Here is a 20,619-nt window from a genome sequence, read left to right on the forward strand (position 1 = left end):
AAAAAAAACAAAAAACTTAGACTTAGGCCTCTTGCACACGAACGTATTTTCATTTCATTCAGGTTTCTTTTATAGACCATATACGGAACAATTAATTTCAATGGGTCGGAATTATTTTTTTTTTTATATAAATAAGGACTCCGTGCATTCCGCAAAAAAAAATAGAACATGTCCTATTACCGACAAGGATAGGACTGTTCTATTAGGGGTCAGATGTTCAGTTCGCCAAATACGGAATACATACGGATGTCATCCGTATTTTTTGCAGACTGCAAAATACATAAGGTCGTGTGCAAGAGGCCTTACACATACTTAAAGAAACAAGACACTCCCTTTAATAAACAGGAACATCTCGGTGCAGGTTTCCTCCTCTCGCTTTAATACTAACTTCGTTAATGGAGTGAACGCAAATTAGAGATAGGACTTGGCTAAAATGTTGCTCGAATTGGCTATTAAAATGTAAGAGCCGAGTTAGATAGCTAATTACACACCATCTCCACTAGCGACGGAGCTAAGCAGAATTAGCAGTAGCAAATGGCAGCCTGTCTGGTCCTACTCCCCGGGGAGCGGAAGACGAGTGATCCAGGCAGTATGGAGAAAACCTATCGGTATTTACGGCCTCCCAAATCTGGAGGATCAGATGGACAATTCACAACTGACAGTTAATGGCGAGGCACCAGCTCGGGATGATATTCTTCTTCTCCTCCGCCGCGATAAACACAGGGCAGGCTAAAGATTTCCAATTAGTGCAAGGAAGGATATACACAGAAGGCGAGTTTACACTGTAGGGTTGCGTGGGAGGGCGAGGGATCTGCTTCATTATCGATATCCTCATTAAGCCATCAGATGAAGAGCGGACTAGTTCCCCTGTGAAGATTTATCATATGCACTGGCCACTTTGAAACACAGGTAGAGGAATCTTCAACATTGAGTAGTCAAGTATCTCCCCGCTGCGCCTGTAAATGTCAGTCCGGTTTTTTCACGGCTGTGCGCACTGATTAGAAACAGCAGGGGATCTTGGGAGTATGACTACAATACCAGTAAGGACACTCGTCTTCGCGGCACTACTCAAGTGATTCTTGGAATGTATTACCCTGCTGTTTTCTAATATTTACACACAACTGGAGTCATCAAGAGCTGTAAATGCAGTCTAAAGGCAGTTCTCCTCCATTGCGGTAAGACGCCACGCACGAACGCACCACAAGGAAACAAACACAACAAAAAAAAACTTTTTGGAATTCATTAAGAGTAGTCAGCAGGTAATGTACAGGAAAAAGTGTATGTCCAAGCTCAACCTCCAATAGTGCTAGGCTGAGGGGCATACATGGCAAAGCGATGAGGAAAAAGAGGTCACTCCTGCAAATATGGCTGCACGCAAGGTGGTCACCATTGTTCATCATGGAGGAGGTTCTGACTCTTGGGGCGTTCACCAATCCCTACAGTGCACTTGAACAGCAAGATGCAAGGAGCTGAAGAACGCAAAACCCCTTAGGGACCATTCCCATGTGGGGCCACCGTGCACTCAATGACTTCAATCGGCCCGCGATCCGCAAGAGGACATGTTCTATCTTTTGCGGCAAAGAGGCAGGCACTTGGAAGTCCACGGAAACACACAGAAGCCATCTCGGTCTATGCCACCGTGGTTTGCAGTCCACAGCACTGGCATGGCAGCCCCAAGGTCATGTGAACGCCACCTTAGGACTGAATGTCTCGGTCTAGCAAGATGATGCCTTAGAGCAGGGATCCGTAACCTCCGGCACTCCAGCTGTTCTGAAACTGCAACTCCCAGAATCCTCCTTTCACTTCTATGGGAGTTACAAGAATAGCTGAGAAAGTGTGCACGCTGGGAGTTGTGGTTTCACAGCGCCAGAAGTTGCGGATACCTGGCTTAGAGGATCCGCTGCACAAGTATCGTAACCCAAACCTTAGTTCTATCATACGCCATATGACAGCTATAAGTGCAGCCAGGTCACCGCAGCTCGGGCCACAGACTGTCTCCTCCGGTCTATAACATGACCGATATTATTTCAGAAATACCATACTGCATCTGTAAATGTGTTCTTTCTGCAGCCAGAATTTCCAAGTGCTATAACAAAGGGGTTAAATCAAGACTTAAAGGTGTTAAATTTTCCACAAAAAGAATAAAATAAAATAACAGCAGCAGCATAAATGAAGTCTACCGCTACAGGCCGAGACGTACAGAATGGAGGATAAAACTTTATTCTCAAAAGATTATGGACATCTATACATGTTCTCCATACAAAACATAAAAACACATGTAAAATATGACAGACATCACTGCTACTTCACTCTTCTGCGTCCTCTTCCTTTTGGTGATGGTTTTGGTGAAGTTGCAGCAGGTTTTGGTGAAGTTGCAGCAGCTCTTCGAGGGCGCCCTGTACAGAAACACATGTGAATACGAATGTTCAGAAGGTGACACCAGGTCAGTTGTGGAAACTTCTATGGGGCTTGTGCACTGATGTTTAAAAAACTCTGGTTACCTCTTCCCCTAAAGCGGTTGTCTCGCTTCAGCAAAATGGCATTTATCATGTAGAAAGTTAATACAAGCCACTTACTAATGTATTGTGATTGTATATATTGCTTTCTTCACTGGTTTGATTCATTTTCCCATCACATTATACACGGCTCGTTTTCAGGTGTTACGACCACCCGGCAATGCAGCAGCGGTGGTGGTCGTGCTTGCACACCATAGGAATAAGCAGCGGCCTCTCTGGTGAGCAGGACCGCAGAAGTTCTTATAGGCAAGCATGCGCAGCAGCTCTAGTCCCGGCCATCTTATACCAGTGCTGCAGTGGTGGTCGTAACTCCTGGAAATGAGCCGCGTATAAGGGGATGGAAAAATTAACCCAGCCAGCAAAGGAGGCAACATGGAGAATCACAATGCATTAGTAAGTGCTTTGTATTAAACTTTGTCTACATTATAAATGCCATTTGCTGAAGTGAGACAACCCCTCCTTTAATTTTACTAAGAGTTTTCAGCAGAATAGGACTCACCTCTGGGAGCCTTCCTCTTCACTTCGCTTTGTCCAGCCTCCTCTTCATCAGAGGTCTTTGGCAACTTTCGCTGGAAAACAATGAAATTGGCTGCATTAACACCCACAATGCAATAACTGCTGACTAGTGTTGAGTGAACTTCTGTTTTAAGTTCGGCGTCTAAAGTTCGGCTTCCGGTTAGCGAAGAATCCCGATATGGATTCCGAATTCCGTTGTAGTCCGTGGTAGCGAAATCAATAAATCGGCCGATTATTGATTCCGCTACCACGGACTACAACGGAATTCGGAATCCATATCGGGATTCTTCGCTAACCGGAAGCCGAACTTTAGACGCAGAACTTAAAACAGAAGTTCGCTCAACACTACTGCTGACATATCGTCACTACTGCTGACATATGTTTGGGTAACTGATCGACACTGGGGATTGCTATACGCTGGAGATTTGCATAACTCCCCTGGCTATAACTACTAGCTCTGGTAGCTGTTCCTGCTCTCGGGATTTGGGAGCGGTTCCCCCACTGGAGCCTGGAGCCTTGTCGGAGGTCCAGGGTGGGTAGGAGACGGTGAGACCTCAACCAAGCTTCGGCGGTTCGTGGGGTCTGCAGCGCTGACGGTGTCGAGTGGAGTGCTTGGGGACATCAGGAAGCACTAGGAGCAGCTATCAACGGAGGTACCCGGTCGGGGTGCTAGGAGATCCGTTACAATATATATTAACCTTTGGGTGCTACGATTTGGAGGGGGGGAGGGAGGAGGGGGGGAGGTTTGGGGGTCCCTGCACAGTATGACATTATACAATCAATGGTGACTGTATCAGACGGTTCATGGATCCCCCCTCCCCCTTTGGCTAGGGGGAACAGCACAGCAAAGCGATAAAGGGTGCCCCATCACTAGAAATACCATCAAAAAAGGGTGGTCCCAGAAGTGCCCCATAGGCTGATTTTAATTAGTGAGAGTATAAAGCTTAGCCTGCTCTCCCTCACTCACTGGAAGCCTTTTGGCATCAGGAGAGGTATAGGGTGGACTCTCATTGCATTCGTTGGGGGCCATCTGGCACCAGGATAGGTGTGGAGTGGGCCCGGCATGCATGTTGGTATCTGCATTCCCTGGATTTAATGGAGGCCTTTTTGGCACCAAAAATTACAAAAATTAAAAGGTGGGCCCTGCATGCATGTGGAACCTGAATTGTATGGTAGCCGTCATGGCACATCACAAGTAGAATTTAGTGTTAGGTTCCAATTGTATTTGCCAAGCATCTCTAATTTACATAATAAAGCATTAGCATTAGAATACTTTTTTTGTACTTTATTTGGTTTGCAGAGAGCTGTTGCATTGTATATTTATTTCTCATCATACCTACCATAGGCTTCCCAGCAAATACAAGGTCCACGCGCAGAGCGCCATCGGAGAACCCCTTTACTATGCAAATATATAACCCCAAAACCTTTTGGTGTATTGTTTGGCAGTGGCGCTTTGCACGTTAATTATTAGCACGATCCATCATTAGCATCTAGATAATTCAGGCAGTTCATACCCTGTGGGCACATTTACAGGTTTGCTCTTCCTTAGCAATGCTCTCGCCGGAGAATTATATGCAATTGCACAAGTCTGACAGTCGCAAAATCACAACGGTCTGGAGGCAGCTGTATGGATACAATGCTGATGGGGATAGAAGGTGAGGGGGGTGGATAGTGCAATCCATCTCTCATGGAAGGAGCAGCGCTTTCAGATTACCATCTAAACCCTGCTGGGCTGAACAGATTGGTTTGATAATTACATACAATAACTGCAATGGGCAGGTAACCCCTCAGCTGGCACAGAGCAGCTCCCCCGTGGGAACTCCCATATGCAAACTGCATTGATGGAGTGCATTAGGTCCATCTCCACTGCCGCTGCACAGGCCTGATTATCGCCAGCGAGGACTTCAAGGTTAGCATGTCAGCAGATTTGTGATGCATTAGTCAGGAATACGCACAGACACTTCTCATTCTGACCAAGACTACAGAGAGAAGATCTCATTATTGCACTGCTTATGCTGCCGCTATGCACAGGCCAAATGGAAAGGCTAGAAATTAGAATATTTCTCCGCTCTGCAAGTAGTTTTGCACCTGAGCAATAAATGTGACATTTTAAGGCCACTGCTGAGGAACGCATAAGGTTCAAGTAAGGTGGACAATGTAATTTCCTCTAGAACTTCTCGCTAAAGCACAGATTTGCGGATGAGATCCGCTAAGAAGTCTTTCTGCCCAACTTTGGAATCAAGCTGTAGTTTAAAATGGATTCTCCCTATAATTCTCAAACCAGCACCTGAATGTGCAATTGCATGTAATTAAAAATGTATTAAAGCCGTTGAGCTATTCAATAAAATGTATCTGTACAGCGCCGCCTGCTGGTTGTTCTTTTTCTCGTTAAAGTGGACGCACATGCTCAGTTCCATCCTTCAACTGCCACCAGCCATATCTGATATAAGCCTAACTGTCACAGCTTCTTGCACACGAACGTGTGCGCCCCGTGGCTGTATTGCGGACCCGCAATACACGGGCACCGTTCCGTGTGCATTCCGCATCACGGATGCGGACCCATTCACTTCAATGGGTCCGCAAATCCGGAGATGCGGAATGGAACACTACGGAGTGCTCCCGTGGGGTTTCGTCCCGTACTTCCGTTCCGCAAAAAGATAGAACATGTCCTATCTTTTTGCGGAACGGCCGGATCGCGGACCCATTTAAGTGAATGGGTCCGCGATTCGCTGCCCCACGGTGGGTGCTCGTGCATTGCGGCCCGCACAAGAGGCCTTAAAGGACATGCCTCCTGAGCAAGGACACAACCACTGAGCTGTCAGCTTGAAGTCAATCTAGCAGAGCAATGAATGGGGAGATCTCTGGATCCATGTGAGGTACAGGGCCGGTTCTAGTCTTGTTAGGTCTGCAAAACACAGATACTGACTGTGTGCGTTTGGCAATCTGCAGATTGGATGCAGACTGAAAATACAATTGTGTGAATTGCCCCCTGAGAAAGAGATTTTCAAGTACCATATGATGTCTGATAGTAATCTTTTTTTTTTTACATTACTCATGGGAAAACCCCCTTAACTATTGGATGGCCTGTCCTCGGGACAGGCCGGGGGTGCAGTGTCGGACTCTGCCAATCAGCTATTTTGTGGCAACTCCAATGCCAAATTACAGAGCTCTGTGCATGGTGTAGTGGCCGGAGCTGGAACCTGCCGTGCTCTTTTCATTCACGTCAATGAGAGCAGCTCTGCAGTAACCATCACTGTGTAGTTATGGACCCCCACCGATCATATATTGATGGCTTATCCCAATATGCCATCAATAGTAAAATCCTGGACAACCCCTTTAAGGGTGAATTCACATAGCAGATTTGTTGCAGAAAGGGGGGCAGCTTTTCCATTTTCAGCACACACACAGTTTTTTTTAAAATCACCATTTCTGTCACACTTACATTCGTCAGTATATTCTGCCTGTGCACAGACATATAGAAGATATCAGATCAGAAAAATGTATACTCCGGCAGTGACGGGGAAGAAACTGGTAGAATAAGCTAGACTCTACATTGCAGGATATTACCTTCTGGGCCTTTACAGGAACATCTCCATTCTGAGCGGAGGAGAAGTCCAGTTTCCCATCGTCCTTGGCACCCAGAGATTTCAGACCCTGTAGAAGTAGGTCTCTTAACTTCTGGTACTGAGGTTTAGCTGTATAATCGAGCGCTGCAACAGCCTCCATGTACTTCGTAATCTCATCTGTAAAAATCAAATTAGAAGCTTTAATAATTAGTCAAAATTTGCGAGAAAATAGACATTTCCAGCCAAAAGGTCAATGGGTGGCCAAATGAAAAATCTAAGCAGGCTTGCAGTGAAAAGCGGATGAAGACTGCATTAGCTGACAGGTATTTTTAAAATGGCCAGGCAGTTAAAACATAATGCCTGGCCCTATCAAAGTGCAGACTGCGCGGCAGTTGCAGAGAGAGCTGAGCCTCTAGGTGTAATAGCAACGCCCCCATTGCTCCTAGAGGCTCATTTGCATATAATAAAACATTTTTCTCAGCAATGCGGACACATATGAACATGGGACCAACACAGACGCCTTCAGCTGCCAAGTGCACATGTAACAGGTCAGTCAGTGTCATAGGGACAAATCTGCTGACAGATGCCCTTTAATTGGGTGCAGAATATGAGGAGACAGACCTATGGAAAATTAAAAAAATATCAGCCGACACATCTTTTTGCATATATAAGTAGACATCATCTATCTGGCAGCCTGCAGTTCTCTCTCTGCCTGCAGTCCTCATCGCTATTCGGCTCACAACAGCCACCATGGACAGCTCCCCCACAACTTTCCTGCCTTACAGGGGCCATTTGGTTGGATAGCAAGGTATGTGTATGTGACAAAAGCCTGCTGTATACAGTAAGGCACAGAAAATGTTCCCATGCTTAAGTTTCAGTCTAAATTCTTCTATAGAAAAGGACCCACCTGGCTTCTTTTTTCCCGGGAAACACGTGTCTATAAGTGCTGGTATGTCAGAATAATAACTGGAAACAAAAAATAATGAATATAAATTTCATAATAACAGGCAAATGTGTACAAGTCACCATAGGCAATTTATCAAACCCGAAATGCACTACTGCACCCCTAGCAGACGTGCTATGACATAATGGCTGCAGTCCATTGACCATTGGAAATGTTACTGTTGGGTCTCATGGCCAGGGCGAAACGCGGCCCCCACAAATCGACCATTTTTATTCACAGCAAGCATCTTTTATAAATGAAATAGTTTTAAGGTTTTGGTTCAGAAATAAAAAAAAAAAAAAAAAAAAAAAAAACACAAGAGTTAAAGGGGTCGTGAACCACCTGCAATAAACAGATAGTTACTTCCCGACAGCTCACACGGGTGCTCTGGTTCCCCTGGCAGCAGTGGTGAAATCATGCCAACAACATGTGACTGCTGCAGCCAATTACTGGCCTCAGCAGTGCACCAAAGAAGCAATGGATTGGCTGCAGAGGTCGCAAGTTGTCGGCACTATATCACTGCCACGGCCGGACTCACAGAGCTATGCTGGGAGAACCAGAGCAATGGCACAGGATCCAATAGGTAAGCAATGATCTATTCTTTACTGCAGACCACATGTGCTGTCCGGATTTCTCCAGAAACAGGACAACCCCTTTAAAAAAAACGCAGTAGCGACACTACTGAGGAGCGAATACCTTCTTTTTGAGTCTGCAACATAATTTGGATCCGTCAGTTTGTCTTCCCATGGAAGTTTCCCGCACAGCCACTGAATCATGCAATAGCCAAGGATTTCTAAGTCTCCTCTTCTTGATGGACCTGAAATCAAAAAGTAAACATCATGAAGTGACATTTGGTACCTTACATAAAGATAAGAGTACCTTGGCAGACTAAAGGGGTATTTCCGCCTTACAGGCCATGTTGGTCTGACCCGAGACCCCCAACAGATCTTGACAATGAAATGATTGGGGCTGCTGCAGTTCCCTGCACATCCAGGAGGCTGGGGGGCAGTACAGGGCATGAAGCGGCCGGCGGGGTTTTCTGCTGTCGAGCCTCACCAATCAATCGTTGCCATGCCCTACCGACATTACTTCACACTAATGTATTTTGTTTTTGGATGAGGACCAAATTCATTTCAATGTCCGAAAAAAAAAAAAAAAAAAAAAAAAAAAGGAAGCAACAAGGATGTCACCCGTATTGTTTGCGGATCCAGATTTTGCGGACTGCAAAATACATACACAGTCATGTGAATGTAGCCTTGTAAAGATGGGGATACTCCTTGCTCATATTTGTGATAGCCCAGTTTTCTGTAGGTAGGGGTGCGTGCAAACTGGGCATACTTTTGCTACAGCATGAAAAGGGTTGTACAGCATTAGGAACATTTCTGCCAGAAACAGTGCCACACCAGATCATGGGCTGCATATGGTACTGCAACTCGGCTCCATTAAAGTGGATAGAGCTGGATCTGCAATACTATGCATAACACCTACAGGCAAGTGTGAGCTGTTTTTGGGAAGAAAGGAGTCCTGCTTTTCTAAAAATTACAACGTGGCGAGTTGTCTTTTCCAAAATCCCATTAACCAAAAATTTAGGACGTTGCGTTTTAGTTTTTTTGGACAGAACATGGAAACCAGACTTTTTTGGGGGTGTCTTGGAAAACATCCTCGTCTGCAATGGTGGTAAGGCTCCATTCACACGTCCGCAAATGGGTCCGCATTCGTTCCGCAATTTTGCGGAACGGGTGCGGACCCATTCATTTTCTATGGGGACGGAATGGATGTGAACAGCACAGTGTGCTCTCAGCACCCGCATTTGCGGAGCGCGGCCCCGATCTTCAGGTCCGCAAAAGATAGAACATGTCCTACTCTTGTCCGCAGCTTGCGGACAAGAATAGGCATTTCTATAGGGGTGCCGGGCGGGTTTTGCGGGTTCCGCAACACACCACGGACGTGTGAATGGAGCCTAAAGCTGCAGCAAAATCTGTATGCTTTTGGAAAACATTACCGAGGCCGTCAATCTGGATCCCTTTATTTTTTGCAAAATTCGGGGAGTCTTTTCCACCGTCGAGAATAAAAAAAAAAAAACAAACACAGGGCTTCAACACATTTGAGCTCAGTTAATTCTGCATGTGACTTGTTTGGGTGGTGTTTTTCTGCAGTCAGATAATGGCCAGAAAAATAAACTATTTTCTTCATCTGTCTGGAGAATCTAATTTCTAAGAATTCAAAGGATGTCACATACACGTGCCGTGCCAAAGAAATTTGCATACTGTATGTAGGAGGCCTAGCAAGTTGTTTGGACAGAAATACAAATTACTTCTGCAATAACAGCACCCCCTTAGTACAGTAAATGAACAGCTGAGCCAAAGGCTTCAATATGATGTTTGTGAAGAACCAGTTGCAGACTTCATAAGTTAGAAAGGAAAAAGTGTCACTTGCTCAATATTTGGTTTCCAAACTTTAAGTTCTTTTAAACAGTAGTGAGGCAACAAAAAGAACACTGTTATATGCCGGCGGCTGGAGCCGATCCAGAAACTGAAGGGAATCTGTCACCGGGAGATTCAGAGTTAAAGGATAACTGTCATATTTTTTTTAATTTGCTAGTTTATTAGAGCTAGGCGTGTATACCCGAGGTAGGCTACTTTCACACTGCCGTTTCTGGGTCCGCTTGCGAGATCCGTTTCAGGGTTCTCACAAGCGGCCCAAAATAGATGAGTTCAGCCCCAATGCATTCTGAATGGATAAGGATCCGTTCAGAATGCATCAGGTTGCCTCTATTCAGCCTCCATTCCGCTCTGGAGGCCGCCTGCAGCGTTTTGGTGTCCACCCGACGATGCGGAGACAAACGGATCCGTCCTGACTTACAATGTAATTCAATGGGGACGGATCCGTTTTCCCTGACAATATGGTGCAATTGAAAACGGATCCGTCCCCCATTGACCTTCAATGTAAGTCAAGACTGATCCGTTTTGACTTGACTTTTTTTTAATGAATAATGCAAACTGATACAAGCGTTTGCATCATCGTGCGGATCCGTAAGTAGCCTCAGTCTGTTAATGATTGCCAAAAGATCTGTAATTACCTTATAATAACAGCTTTCATTAATGTCCTCTGTCCCTTTCCACTGCTCCCTTAAAAGACCGTTGCTATGGCTGATCTGTCTCCGGCTAGGAAGACGGAGGGGCGGTCCTTCACACTGCATGCCTGCATTGGGCTTCAGAGTGAGGAGGCGTGTCTCTCAGTAATCCAATCCAATTGGCTGGCAGGAAGCTGCTGGCTACAGCAAGTGTGTATGTGACCTGAGGGAAAGCAGTTTTGGCCTCAGAGAACTGGCAGAGGAGCCATCTAGAGAAGATCCTTATAATGTAGGATTCAAAACAGCCGTAACTAAGGGGAAAACTCAAGGAAAACAGTGGTAAGTGAAGAAACTAAAGATTGCTTTATGCATAATGCTGCTGCAGCAGCAGTTAACATATGCCGACATATGATTTTTTAATGCAAATATGACAGTTATCCTTTAAGCCACGTGTCCCACAATCAGTATTTGGTCAGCTTAAACACATATCTGTGCTGCGGAAGGCAAACAGAGGTCCGCAATGCAGGGGCACTGGCCGTGGGCACTCCATTTGTGGATGCAGACCTATTGACTTGAATAGGTCCACAAGATACGGCCAAAGGTAGAATATGTTCTATCTTTTTGCTGTGCAGAGGCACGGACCCAAAAGATCAAGGAAGCGTTTCCGATCGGTGCCTCCACTCTGCAAAAGATAGGAAACGTTCTAGCTTCAGTTGTATCTTGCGGACCCGTTAAAGTCAATGGGTCTGCATCCGCACCGCCGCGGAGTACACACGGCCAGTGCCTGTATGTACTGAGCCATTACGCTCGCGTGCATGACCTCTAATGGTGCAAAACACTGACTGCGTGAAAGTGGCTTCCAACCAGGCACCACACACACATTCTAGGTATTTATTTTTTTGCCAAAAACGGTGCAGCAAGATGTTACATAAAGGGCTATGGTGAAATATTAAGAGATCTTCATACAATGCATTTTAGTTGGAGGCGTTTTTTTTAAAGGTTCTTTTCTCTTTCCAATAACACACGTTACATTTAACATTAAAATGCAATGGTATTCTGGCTTTCTGAAACGGCCTAAAAGATGATGAAGTGTTGCGTTAACAGTCCCTGTACTGTGGCAAAGAAATCCTACTGGTCAGTTTTATTGAACCTCGCACTCTGTATTGTATGCTTCCCATATCCCTTGTAGATTGTAAGCCCTTGCGGCAGGGTCTTCTCTCCCTCTCTACCAGTTTGTAACTTGTCTTGTTCATGCTTATTGCAATTGTTTGGTATTATGTATACACCCTTATGGCCTCTTTCACACTACAGTATGTCCATTTCAGTGTTTTGCGTTCCGTTGTTCCGTTTTTTTGGTTCCGTTGTGTTTCCGTTTCGTATGGCATATACAGTATACAGTAATTACATTGAAAAAATTGGGCTGGCCATAACATTTTCAATAGATGGTTCAGAAAAAACAGAACGGAAACGGATGCATTTCCGTATGTGTTCCGTTTTTTTTGCGGACCCATTGACTTTAATGGAGCCACGGAACGTGATTTGCGGCCAAATATAGGACATGTTCTATCTTTCAACGGAATAGAAAAACGGAAACGGAATTTTTTTGGCGGAACCATTGAAATGAATGGTTCCGTATACGGACCGCAAAACGGAAAAAAAAAAAACGGTAGTGTGAAAGAGGCCTATATCATATGTACAGTGCCATGGAATGGCGCTTTAATAATAATAATTCTGTGTGCATCGTATGGCGCCGCTGTGAGGCCCTCTATTCTTCCACCAAGATTAGGAAACCTTACAAAACAACCCCCTTGAGAATATAGTCTTTACTCCCGAGCAGAGATCCACTGCCACAGATCATTACCATATACTTACTGACTCCTAAGTGAGCATCGACACTTGTAAACTCTATAGTGCCATTGTGACATTTCCTGGGATCTTCTTTATATTCCTTGTGCACACCGTCTGGACAGTATCTGTAAGTCAGGCCATAATCCACCAAGAACACCTGAAGAGAAAGGCAAGAATAGGATTGTAAGGGCTCATGCACACAAACGTTTTTTGCGTTCAGTATGTGTTACTTATACTGAACCATTCATTTCAATGTCAGCAAAAAAAAAAAAAAAACAACTGAAGCGTCTCCGTGTGCATTCTGTTTTCGTATTTCTGTTCAAAGATAGAACATGTCCTATTATTGCCCGCAAATCACGTTCCATGGCTCCATTCAAGTCAATGGGTCCGTGAAAAAATGCAAATGGAACACGGACAGTATCTGTCTTTTGCAGATTCCCGGTTTGTAGGCGGCAAAGCGGATATGGATGTGTGCATGAGACCTAACCGCTATTACTTACCTGATCAGGGTGCTTATGATGCAGTAGAAGATTGGAGGCTTTGATATCTCCATGTACATATTCATGCTCATGTACATACTCCAGAATATCAATCTATAAGACAGGTTTAACCACAAGTCATATAGTAAAATGAAAGAAAACTAACATATTGCAGTAAGAGGCAGCAGGATGAATGTCAGCCTGTGCTAATATGTTAAAGGGGCATTCTGAAATTTAAATACTGATGACATATCCTCTGAATAGGTCATCAGCAACTAATCGGTGGGGGTCCGACACCCGGGACCCTGCTATCAGCTGTTCAAGAAGGCAGTAGCGCCACAACCTTCTCTCAGCCTTTCCTAGGCCAGTGACGACACGTTCATCGGTCACATGCCTAGGAGCAGCTCAGCCCCACTGAAGTGAATGGGGCTGAGCCTGAGCGCAATACCAAGCACGGCCACTATACAACATACGGCGCTGTGCTTGGTAAGCCGCTAAAAGGCTGAGGCACTCACTGGAGAGCCAGTGCCTTCTCAAACAGCTGATTGGCGTGAGTCCTGGGTGTGGGACCCCCACCGATCAGATACTGATGACCCATCCTGAGGATACGTCATCAGTAGTAAGATCTTGGGAAACCCTTTTAGGTAACACAGTACTTACCAGTCTCAGCCCTAACTGCAGCACAGTTTTGTGAGAGAATCGCTTGGAAGTCTCTTCAAATATTTTCTGTAGGTCCTTCCCAAAACGATCCATGACCATAAACCTGTACCTGAAAGCCAGATGAAAGAGTGAGCTCTCCAGACTGATTAACTGTAATACATAGAGAGGAGCGACGGAGCTCCCGCCTTCACCTCCGGAGGGGAAAAGGATCCGCTCAGAATGCATCAGTTCAGTCTCCATTCCGCTTTGGAGACGGACATCAAAACGCTGCTTGCGCAAGTATACTGGCTGGAAACTCGGCGGATCATTTAACCCATTAAGGACCAGGGTAATTAGCAGTTATTTTTCCTCCCTGCTTCCCAACAGCTATAGGGTTTTTACTTTTCCATTCACACAGCCTTAGGATGGCTTCAAGGGGTTGTCTCAGTTCAGCAAATAGCATTTATTATGCAGAGGAAGTTAATGCAAGGCACTTACTAATGTATTGTGATTCTCCATATTGCCTCCCTTGGTGGCAGGATTCAATTTTCCCATCACATTATACACTGCTCGTTTCCAGGGATACGACCACCCTGCAATCCATCAGTGGTGGTCGTGCTTGCACACTATAGGAAAAAGTGCCGGCCTATTTAGTGTCTGGGACCGCACATAGACTAGTGCTTTTTCCTATAGTATGCAAGCACGACCACCACTGATGGATTCGCAGGGTGGTCGTAACCCTGGAAACGAGCAGTGTATAATGTGATGGAAACATGAATCCAGCCAGCAAAGGAGGCAATATGGATAATCACAATACATTAGTAAGTGGCTAGTAGTAACTTTCTCTACATAATAAATGCCATTTGCTGAAGGGAGGCAACCTCTTTAAAGGAATTGGCCAGTTTCCTATATTGATGGGGGGTCTGGCTCCAGCACCCCCACTGATCAGCTCGTACGAGCGGTGCGTTCTCTTCACGGTTTACCTGCTCGCTGTCGACATCACAGCAGTGTAATTGCAGCTCCTCTGTCCCCATTCACTTCAATGGGAAGGAGCAGAATAACCAAAGTGATTGAGATGGAAGAGGTGCAATTACACCTGCACACCGCTGCGACGTCGAAGGCGAGCAGGTAAACCGCATAGAGAAAACTTGACGGCAGTGTGAACAGGGCCTAGGCAGGTCTCTAACTATACCTTTGAAGTGTAAATTAATTAGCTGAATTATTTTAGTAAATACTGCCAATTACCTGTTTGCATTTTTGTCATGCAGCCCAGATCCCCAATACCTGGGTACACCAAGGTATTTTAATTTATGACTGCTGGTCCACTTTTGAACTAGGAGAGGAAAAACAAAACATGTTCAGCTGTAGAAAAAGAAAGGAGTTGACTCATTTCTAAATACTCACTCATATCGGGTTTGGCGGCTCGCATGTAAAATTTGAGTTCAGAGAAGAGGGGTCCGTTGTCACTTGGTTCCTTAAAAAAATAAAAATATAATATTTAACGCGGCTTCCTCTTATGTATCCTACAGTCTTTCTCCAGAATCACACTGGGTGATCTGTATGGAGTAAGTGCTGATCATGAATGGAGCATCATCCAACGTGAAACCACTTTTCCCCATGTCGGGGTACACACACGTGCCAAAATGCCACAGCAAAACATTAAACTGAAGGGGGGCAATATCCATAGTACAAATACACCACATGTGCCATAGAGAGAAGGGAAAATATGCTACAAAGTGCCTCTTGAGCCCTTGAAAGGTTTCAGGATTTATTTTTATACTGAAAGCTGTAAATAGATGGTCTTAATGGATAACGAAACCTGTGCTAAAATACAAACAAACAAGGAGGCAGAAGCGCTGCTCTGAACGCTCTGCCCCATCATCGGCTCTACTTCAAGTATGCGGAGTATTGATCCATAAAAGTATTTCTCCATCTGTGTTCTCTGCGGCGCTGGTCCAGTCCTTCTGCCACTCCGTGTTTACAGAGTACAGCAGTGAGGTGCCAGTATGCAGCATGTGACTGCAGCAGCCAACCACTGCCCTCAGTGGTCTAACTCGGAGGACAGTGATGGGTTGCAGTCGTCACATGCATTTCGCTATACATGTCACAGAGTCAGTGACGTGCAGGTGAACAGCATGACATCGCTGCAGCCAATCACTGTCCTCAGAGTTAGACCGCTGAGGACAGTGATTGGTTACAGCCGCCACACACTGGCACCTCACCGCTGCAGACTAAACAAGCAGTGGCAGGAGGAGGACAGGGCTAGCGCTGCAAAAACCGGTGCTGGAGAATGGGCGAATTTAACGGTTTTATTTTTAGCAAATAAAAGGGATTATCCAAGATTTTTTATTATCTTGGACAACCCCTTTAATTGATATGTTCAGATTCTTCTCTTCCCAATCCCCAAAGGCAAATCTAGAGAGATAACTGGACTGCCCACATACACCCTACTAAACTACCGTGTATGGCCACAAGACTGAATGGCAAAGGACAACTCCTTCCCCAAATAAAAACCTAGAAGCCATCTGTACAAGGACATTTTGGCCCTGATATACGAAGACCGGGACATGCTACCGGCCCTGCACTGCCGGAGGAGGAGGCATGTCATTTAAGTTAAGTAACAGACCTAGTCATAAATTACGCCTTAAAAAGTCACAATGGCATTTAAAAAGTTGCAAATCTGGGGTTTTGCAATGTTTCAACACAAAAGTCATAGGGGGAAAGATGAATTCCCCCCTTTGTTTTTTAAGTAAAAAACAGCACATACATGTAGATAATTGATCCCGCACCGTGGTTGAATAAACCTTGGCTGTAATGTGGATTACACTATTTCCTGCTATTAAATTACTCAATAAAAAGGTAGAGTTTTATTCTCCTCATATATGTTCTCATACGGATTGGGCACTAGATGAGGCGATTGACAGCACAGTAAATGGTAAAAGCAGACTCACCACTTTAATGACATAAGGAGCATCGGGTCCAACTGTTTTGGAAGAATTTTCATCCGCTGGGGAGCAGAAGGAAAACAGACATTAGAACCTGCAAGCAAGCAGCGCAGGGCTCCCGCGAGCCTGCGGATTATTACAGGGCTCAATCTGTAACTAAGCGGACAATATGCTGACCAGTTACTGCCAGCAAGCTCTAATTTATGGGGTATCCGGATTGTTCCCTAGCGGCAACATCTAAAATGTCAGCACATCCCATCTCTATTCCACACTGCCCACAATCCCAGTGTGCATGCGATTCCAATGGGAAAGGGGCATAAGGCTAGTTTCACACTAGCGGCAGGACGGATCCGACATGCTGTTCACCATGTCGGATCCGTCCTGCGGCTATTTCGCCGTGCCTCCGGACCGCCGCTCCGTCCCCATTGACTATAATGGGGACGGGGGCGGAGCTCCGGCGCAGCACGGCGAAAGGCCGCCGGACTAAAATTACTGCATGTCAGGTTTTTTTAGTCCGGCGGCTTTCGCCGTGCTGCGCCGGAGCTCCGCCCCCGTCCCCATTATAGTCAATGGGGACGGGGCGGCGGTCCGGAGGCACGGCAAAATAGCCGCAGGACGGATCCGACATGGTGAACAGCATGTCGGATCCGTCCTGCCGCAAGTGTGAAAGTACCCTAAACCACTGGTATACCACAGTTGCAGCTGCTGCAGGGACAAAGGATTGGGCATGCTAAACTCCCACAGCCCGATCCTTCACTGCACCTCACAGGTCTGCAGTCAGGGGATTGTTGGGGCATTCGTGTACATTTGACAGCTGACCAGTCCCACCTAAATTGGCAGACATACTTCTAACATGTACTCCCATCAATGCTATCCATGTGAGACAGGAGCAGGTGCCACCTCGGGCAGCACGATGATCAGTGGTTAGCACTGGTGTCCTGCAGGGTTCGAATCCGACCAAGGGCTGCATGGAGTCTGTATGTTCTCCCCATGTTTGCATGGGTTTCCCCGCGTGCCCTCCCCCTACATACTGATAGGGACAGCTTCATGATCATGTCTGTTCAGCGCTGCGGAATATGTCAGCGCTATATAAGGGAGGAAAAAATAATAAATATCATCAGAACCAGCCCCCTGCACAGCGTTCACCGCTATGGGAGTTCTAAAAACCCCTGAGGGCAGGCTTGGCTATTTCCCGTAACTCCCCATAGCGGTTAATGGCGAGGCGGTTGCGATTGCTCAGTGCCGAGTATAGGTCATCAATATCAGATCGGCTGTGTGAAGAGAAGGCGCGCGCCGCGCCAGCGCTGCCTCCCCTTCATTGTATACACTCGTATAGGAGCAATCCGTACCACTGAAATGAATGGATAGGTCATCAATAAATATTACTTGGACAACCCCTTTAATATCTGAAACTGGACAACCACTTATCTTACCAAGGTAAAGACGTCCAAATCCACCCTGACCGATGGGCGCTCCCAATTTCCACTGCTTTTTTGCCGAATCCGTGAGAACTTCTCCTTGTGGAAACTCCTCCGCCAGCTTGCGTTTAGGTGGGGCTCTTTTGGCAGCCGGTGCTGCCGCTTTTTTTTTACAAGGCATTGTACTTAATCTGTAGAATAATTACAAAAATAAATAATAATTCTAATACCTCCCTTTCCAAAAAAAAATAAAACACAATCTAAAATGACAACACGCACCTCTGCAGCCATCTGATGCACTACTGGCAGAGCTGCTGACAGGAGCCATGATGCCAGTAGTACAGCCCCTGACCCCAGAGGGCAATGATTGGGCGGATCACATGATTCCTGTCAGCAGTCACTATGGAAGACCAGAGGAGTCCAGGCGGAACCAACCAAGAACAGGGGAGGGGGCGCAGAAACTTCATGACGTTTTTTTTTTAGGGTAACCTTCCCCCCGCCACCCCTGTAATATGTAGCTGTTCCCCCCTTCCCCCAGAAGACTCGGTCAGGACCACACGGTGACCGCGCGGACTCCTCACACATACACCATGGCGGCTCTAGGACTCTCCGCATCCCCCACACACACACACGCAGGCAGCAGGCGGCGGCGGGGCCCAGGGGCTGCAGTACCTGAGAGCCGCTCACTTGTCCTACGCGGGAAACTCAATTCAGCAGCGGCTCAGCTTCCTAGTCGTCGCTTCTATCGCCGGACGTAGCGAGCGTGATTACGTCGGCGTCACGTGACCTCCCTTCAAGCTCAAAGCGGAAGGGGGGTTTCCCGCCAATAATCGTGTGGTGTCTGTGAGGAAGCGGCCGCGGCCTGTAGAGCTGGGGGAGGCCGCCTGAGCTGCACCGAGGTCCTTCCTCAGTAAACTCCTTATATGCGTCTCTTACAGCCGGTGTGTAACTGATATGTACTCCCCTGACAGATGTCCCCATAACGTGCCACACATAGGGACAGAAATCACTGTCTGGCGGTGAGGACACTGCTCCCCATTGTTTTCAGTGGGAGTCCACGAGAGGACGTGTCTGTGGAAACTTTGGTGACTGTCCGCGCGTGGTTTAGCGCACAGGTCTGCCACATACACATGGAGAAACCGGTAAAGACCAGATCTGCTGTGTGAACTAGCTTTAAAGGGGTACTCCCACCATCACTAGAATGGGCGCCCTGCATCCCCCCTGAAAGGACCGTACCAGCCGTCCCGACATGTGAGCGCCAGTTCCATTTATTTCTATGGGAATTCCAGAGAGAGCCGAGTACGGCACTGCACTATCTCAGGAGCTCCCATAGAAATGAATGGAGCGGGGGACGAGGCCCCCATTCTCGTGATCGGTGGGTGTCACGGCGGTATTACCTCCACTGACCTAATAGTTATCCCATATAAACAACCGCAATGCCCCTTTAAAAGGGTGATCCGAGATGTGCAGCGATCCCGTGTGGCCGCCACTTCCGAGATCTCGTGCCATACATCAGGCATATGACCTGGCATTACAACCTGCAGCGCAAGCGTCGCCCTGACCCTCACCAAAGCGCACGCGAGAGATTCAGGCTCCTGCGCTACGGGTTCTAACCCCAGGCTGGTATCACGTGCCCAATGTACAACGTGATCCCGGAAGTGGCGGACGCGCAGGATGGCGACACATCTCTGATAACCCCTTTAACGGAGTTGGGGGCTGTGCGGATTACACCTTGCAGATTTGCGTGCCGCAGGAATTTCCAGTACCAGCGATGTGGAAGATATTTGATGAAAATCTGCAGCATAAATTGACTTGTGGGATGAATTTTAAAGGGGTTATGCAGCTTCTTGACCTGTCCTCAAGATGGGTCATCAGTGTCAGATTGGTGGGGGCCCGGATCCCAGCACCCTCACAATCAGCTGTTTGAAGGGACCTCAGTGCTCGGGTGAGACGTCACGTCTGTTGGGCACAGGTAGGGGTGAGCGAATTGGGTTCGGATTGCTGTGTCTGAATAATATAGGGAGTAAATAAGCATCTCTATAATGGGCCTCCTGTTCCGCAAATTGCGGAAGGCACACGGGCGGCATCCGTTTTTTGAGGATCCGCCTCTGTCACAGAAGCATAAAACTGGTGAGTGATTCCCTTTCTGAGGCCATAGTACAGTCCAGATCAAAAGTTTAAGACCACTTGAAAAATTGCAAAAAATCATATTTTACATTGTTGGATCTTAACAAGGTTCCAAGTGGAGCTTCAACATGCAACAAGAAGAAATGGGAGTGAGACAAAACATTTTTGAGCATTCAATTAATTGAAAATAACGATTAAACTGAAACAGGCTTTTTTTCAGCTGCTCCAAATTTTAGGACCACATGCCTTTAAAAAGGCCAAATCTGTGCAAAGATCTGGACTCATTGTCATTTTCTGTCAGGTAGTCACACGTTGTGATGGCGAAGGCAAAAAAACTCCCTTTTTGAACGTGGTCGGGTTGTTGAACTGCATAAGCAGGGTCTCACAGCGCGCCATCGCTGCTGAGGTGGGACGCAGTAAGACAGTCATTTGGAATCTCTTAAATGATCCTGAGGGTTAGGGAACAAAAAAGTCAAGTGGAAGACCCAAAATAATTTCACCAGCACTGAGCCGGAGGATCCAATTGGCTGTCCGTCAAGACACTGGACG

The 20,619-nt window shown here is 46.5% G+C and overlaps 1 protein-coding gene across 3 annotated transcripts; it reads right to left on the minus strand.

The window, feature by feature from the left end:
- Positions 1–2,197: 2,197 nt before the first annotated feature.
- VRK1 (VRK serine/threonine kinase 1) lies at positions 2,198–18,705 on the minus strand. Of its 3 annotated transcripts, none has more exons than XM_040412284.1 (13): positions 18,616–18,705; positions 17,959–18,134; positions 16,532–16,587; positions 14,985–15,054; positions 14,826–14,913; positions 13,602–13,710; positions 12,963–13,055; positions 12,487–12,619; positions 8,238–8,358; positions 7,506–7,564; positions 6,600–6,775; positions 3,016–3,085; positions 2,198–2,396 (listed from the first exon to the last, which is right to left on the minus strand). In XM_040412284.1, exons 2-13 carry the CDS (start codon positions 18,122–18,124, stop codon positions 2,302–2,304), a joined length of 1,236 nt encoding a protein of 411 aa, XP_040268218.1. In that variant the 5' UTR covers positions 18,125–18,134; positions 18,616–18,705; the 3' UTR covers positions 2,198–2,301. The 3 variants fall into 3 exon arrangements, with proteins under 3 accessions (XP_040268218.1, XP_040268219.1, XP_040268217.1); XM_040412285.1 differs by having other exon boundaries at positions 18,631–18,658; XM_040412283.1 differs by lacking the exon at positions 18,616–18,705 and adding an exon at positions 18,531–18,614.
- Positions 18,706–20,619: the final 1,914 nt, after the last annotated feature.

Source organism: Bufo bufo, chromosome 11, assembly GCF_905171765.1.
Source record: "Bufo bufo chromosome 11, aBufBuf1.1, whole genome shotgun sequence".
Lineage (NCBI taxonomy): Eukaryota > Metazoa > Chordata > Amphibia > Anura > Bufonidae > Bufo > Bufo bufo.

Coding starts and splice junctions, on each gene's coding strand:
- VRK1 (XM_040412283.1), bottom strand. Junction 14,914..14,984: donor AGCCGCCAAACCCGATATGA/GTGAGTATTTAG, acceptor TTCCTCTCCTAG/TTCAAAAGTGGACCAGCAGT. Junction 13,711..14,825: donor CATGACAAAAATGCAAACAG/GTAATTGGCAGT, acceptor TCTGGCTTTCAG/GTACAGGTTTATGGTCATGG.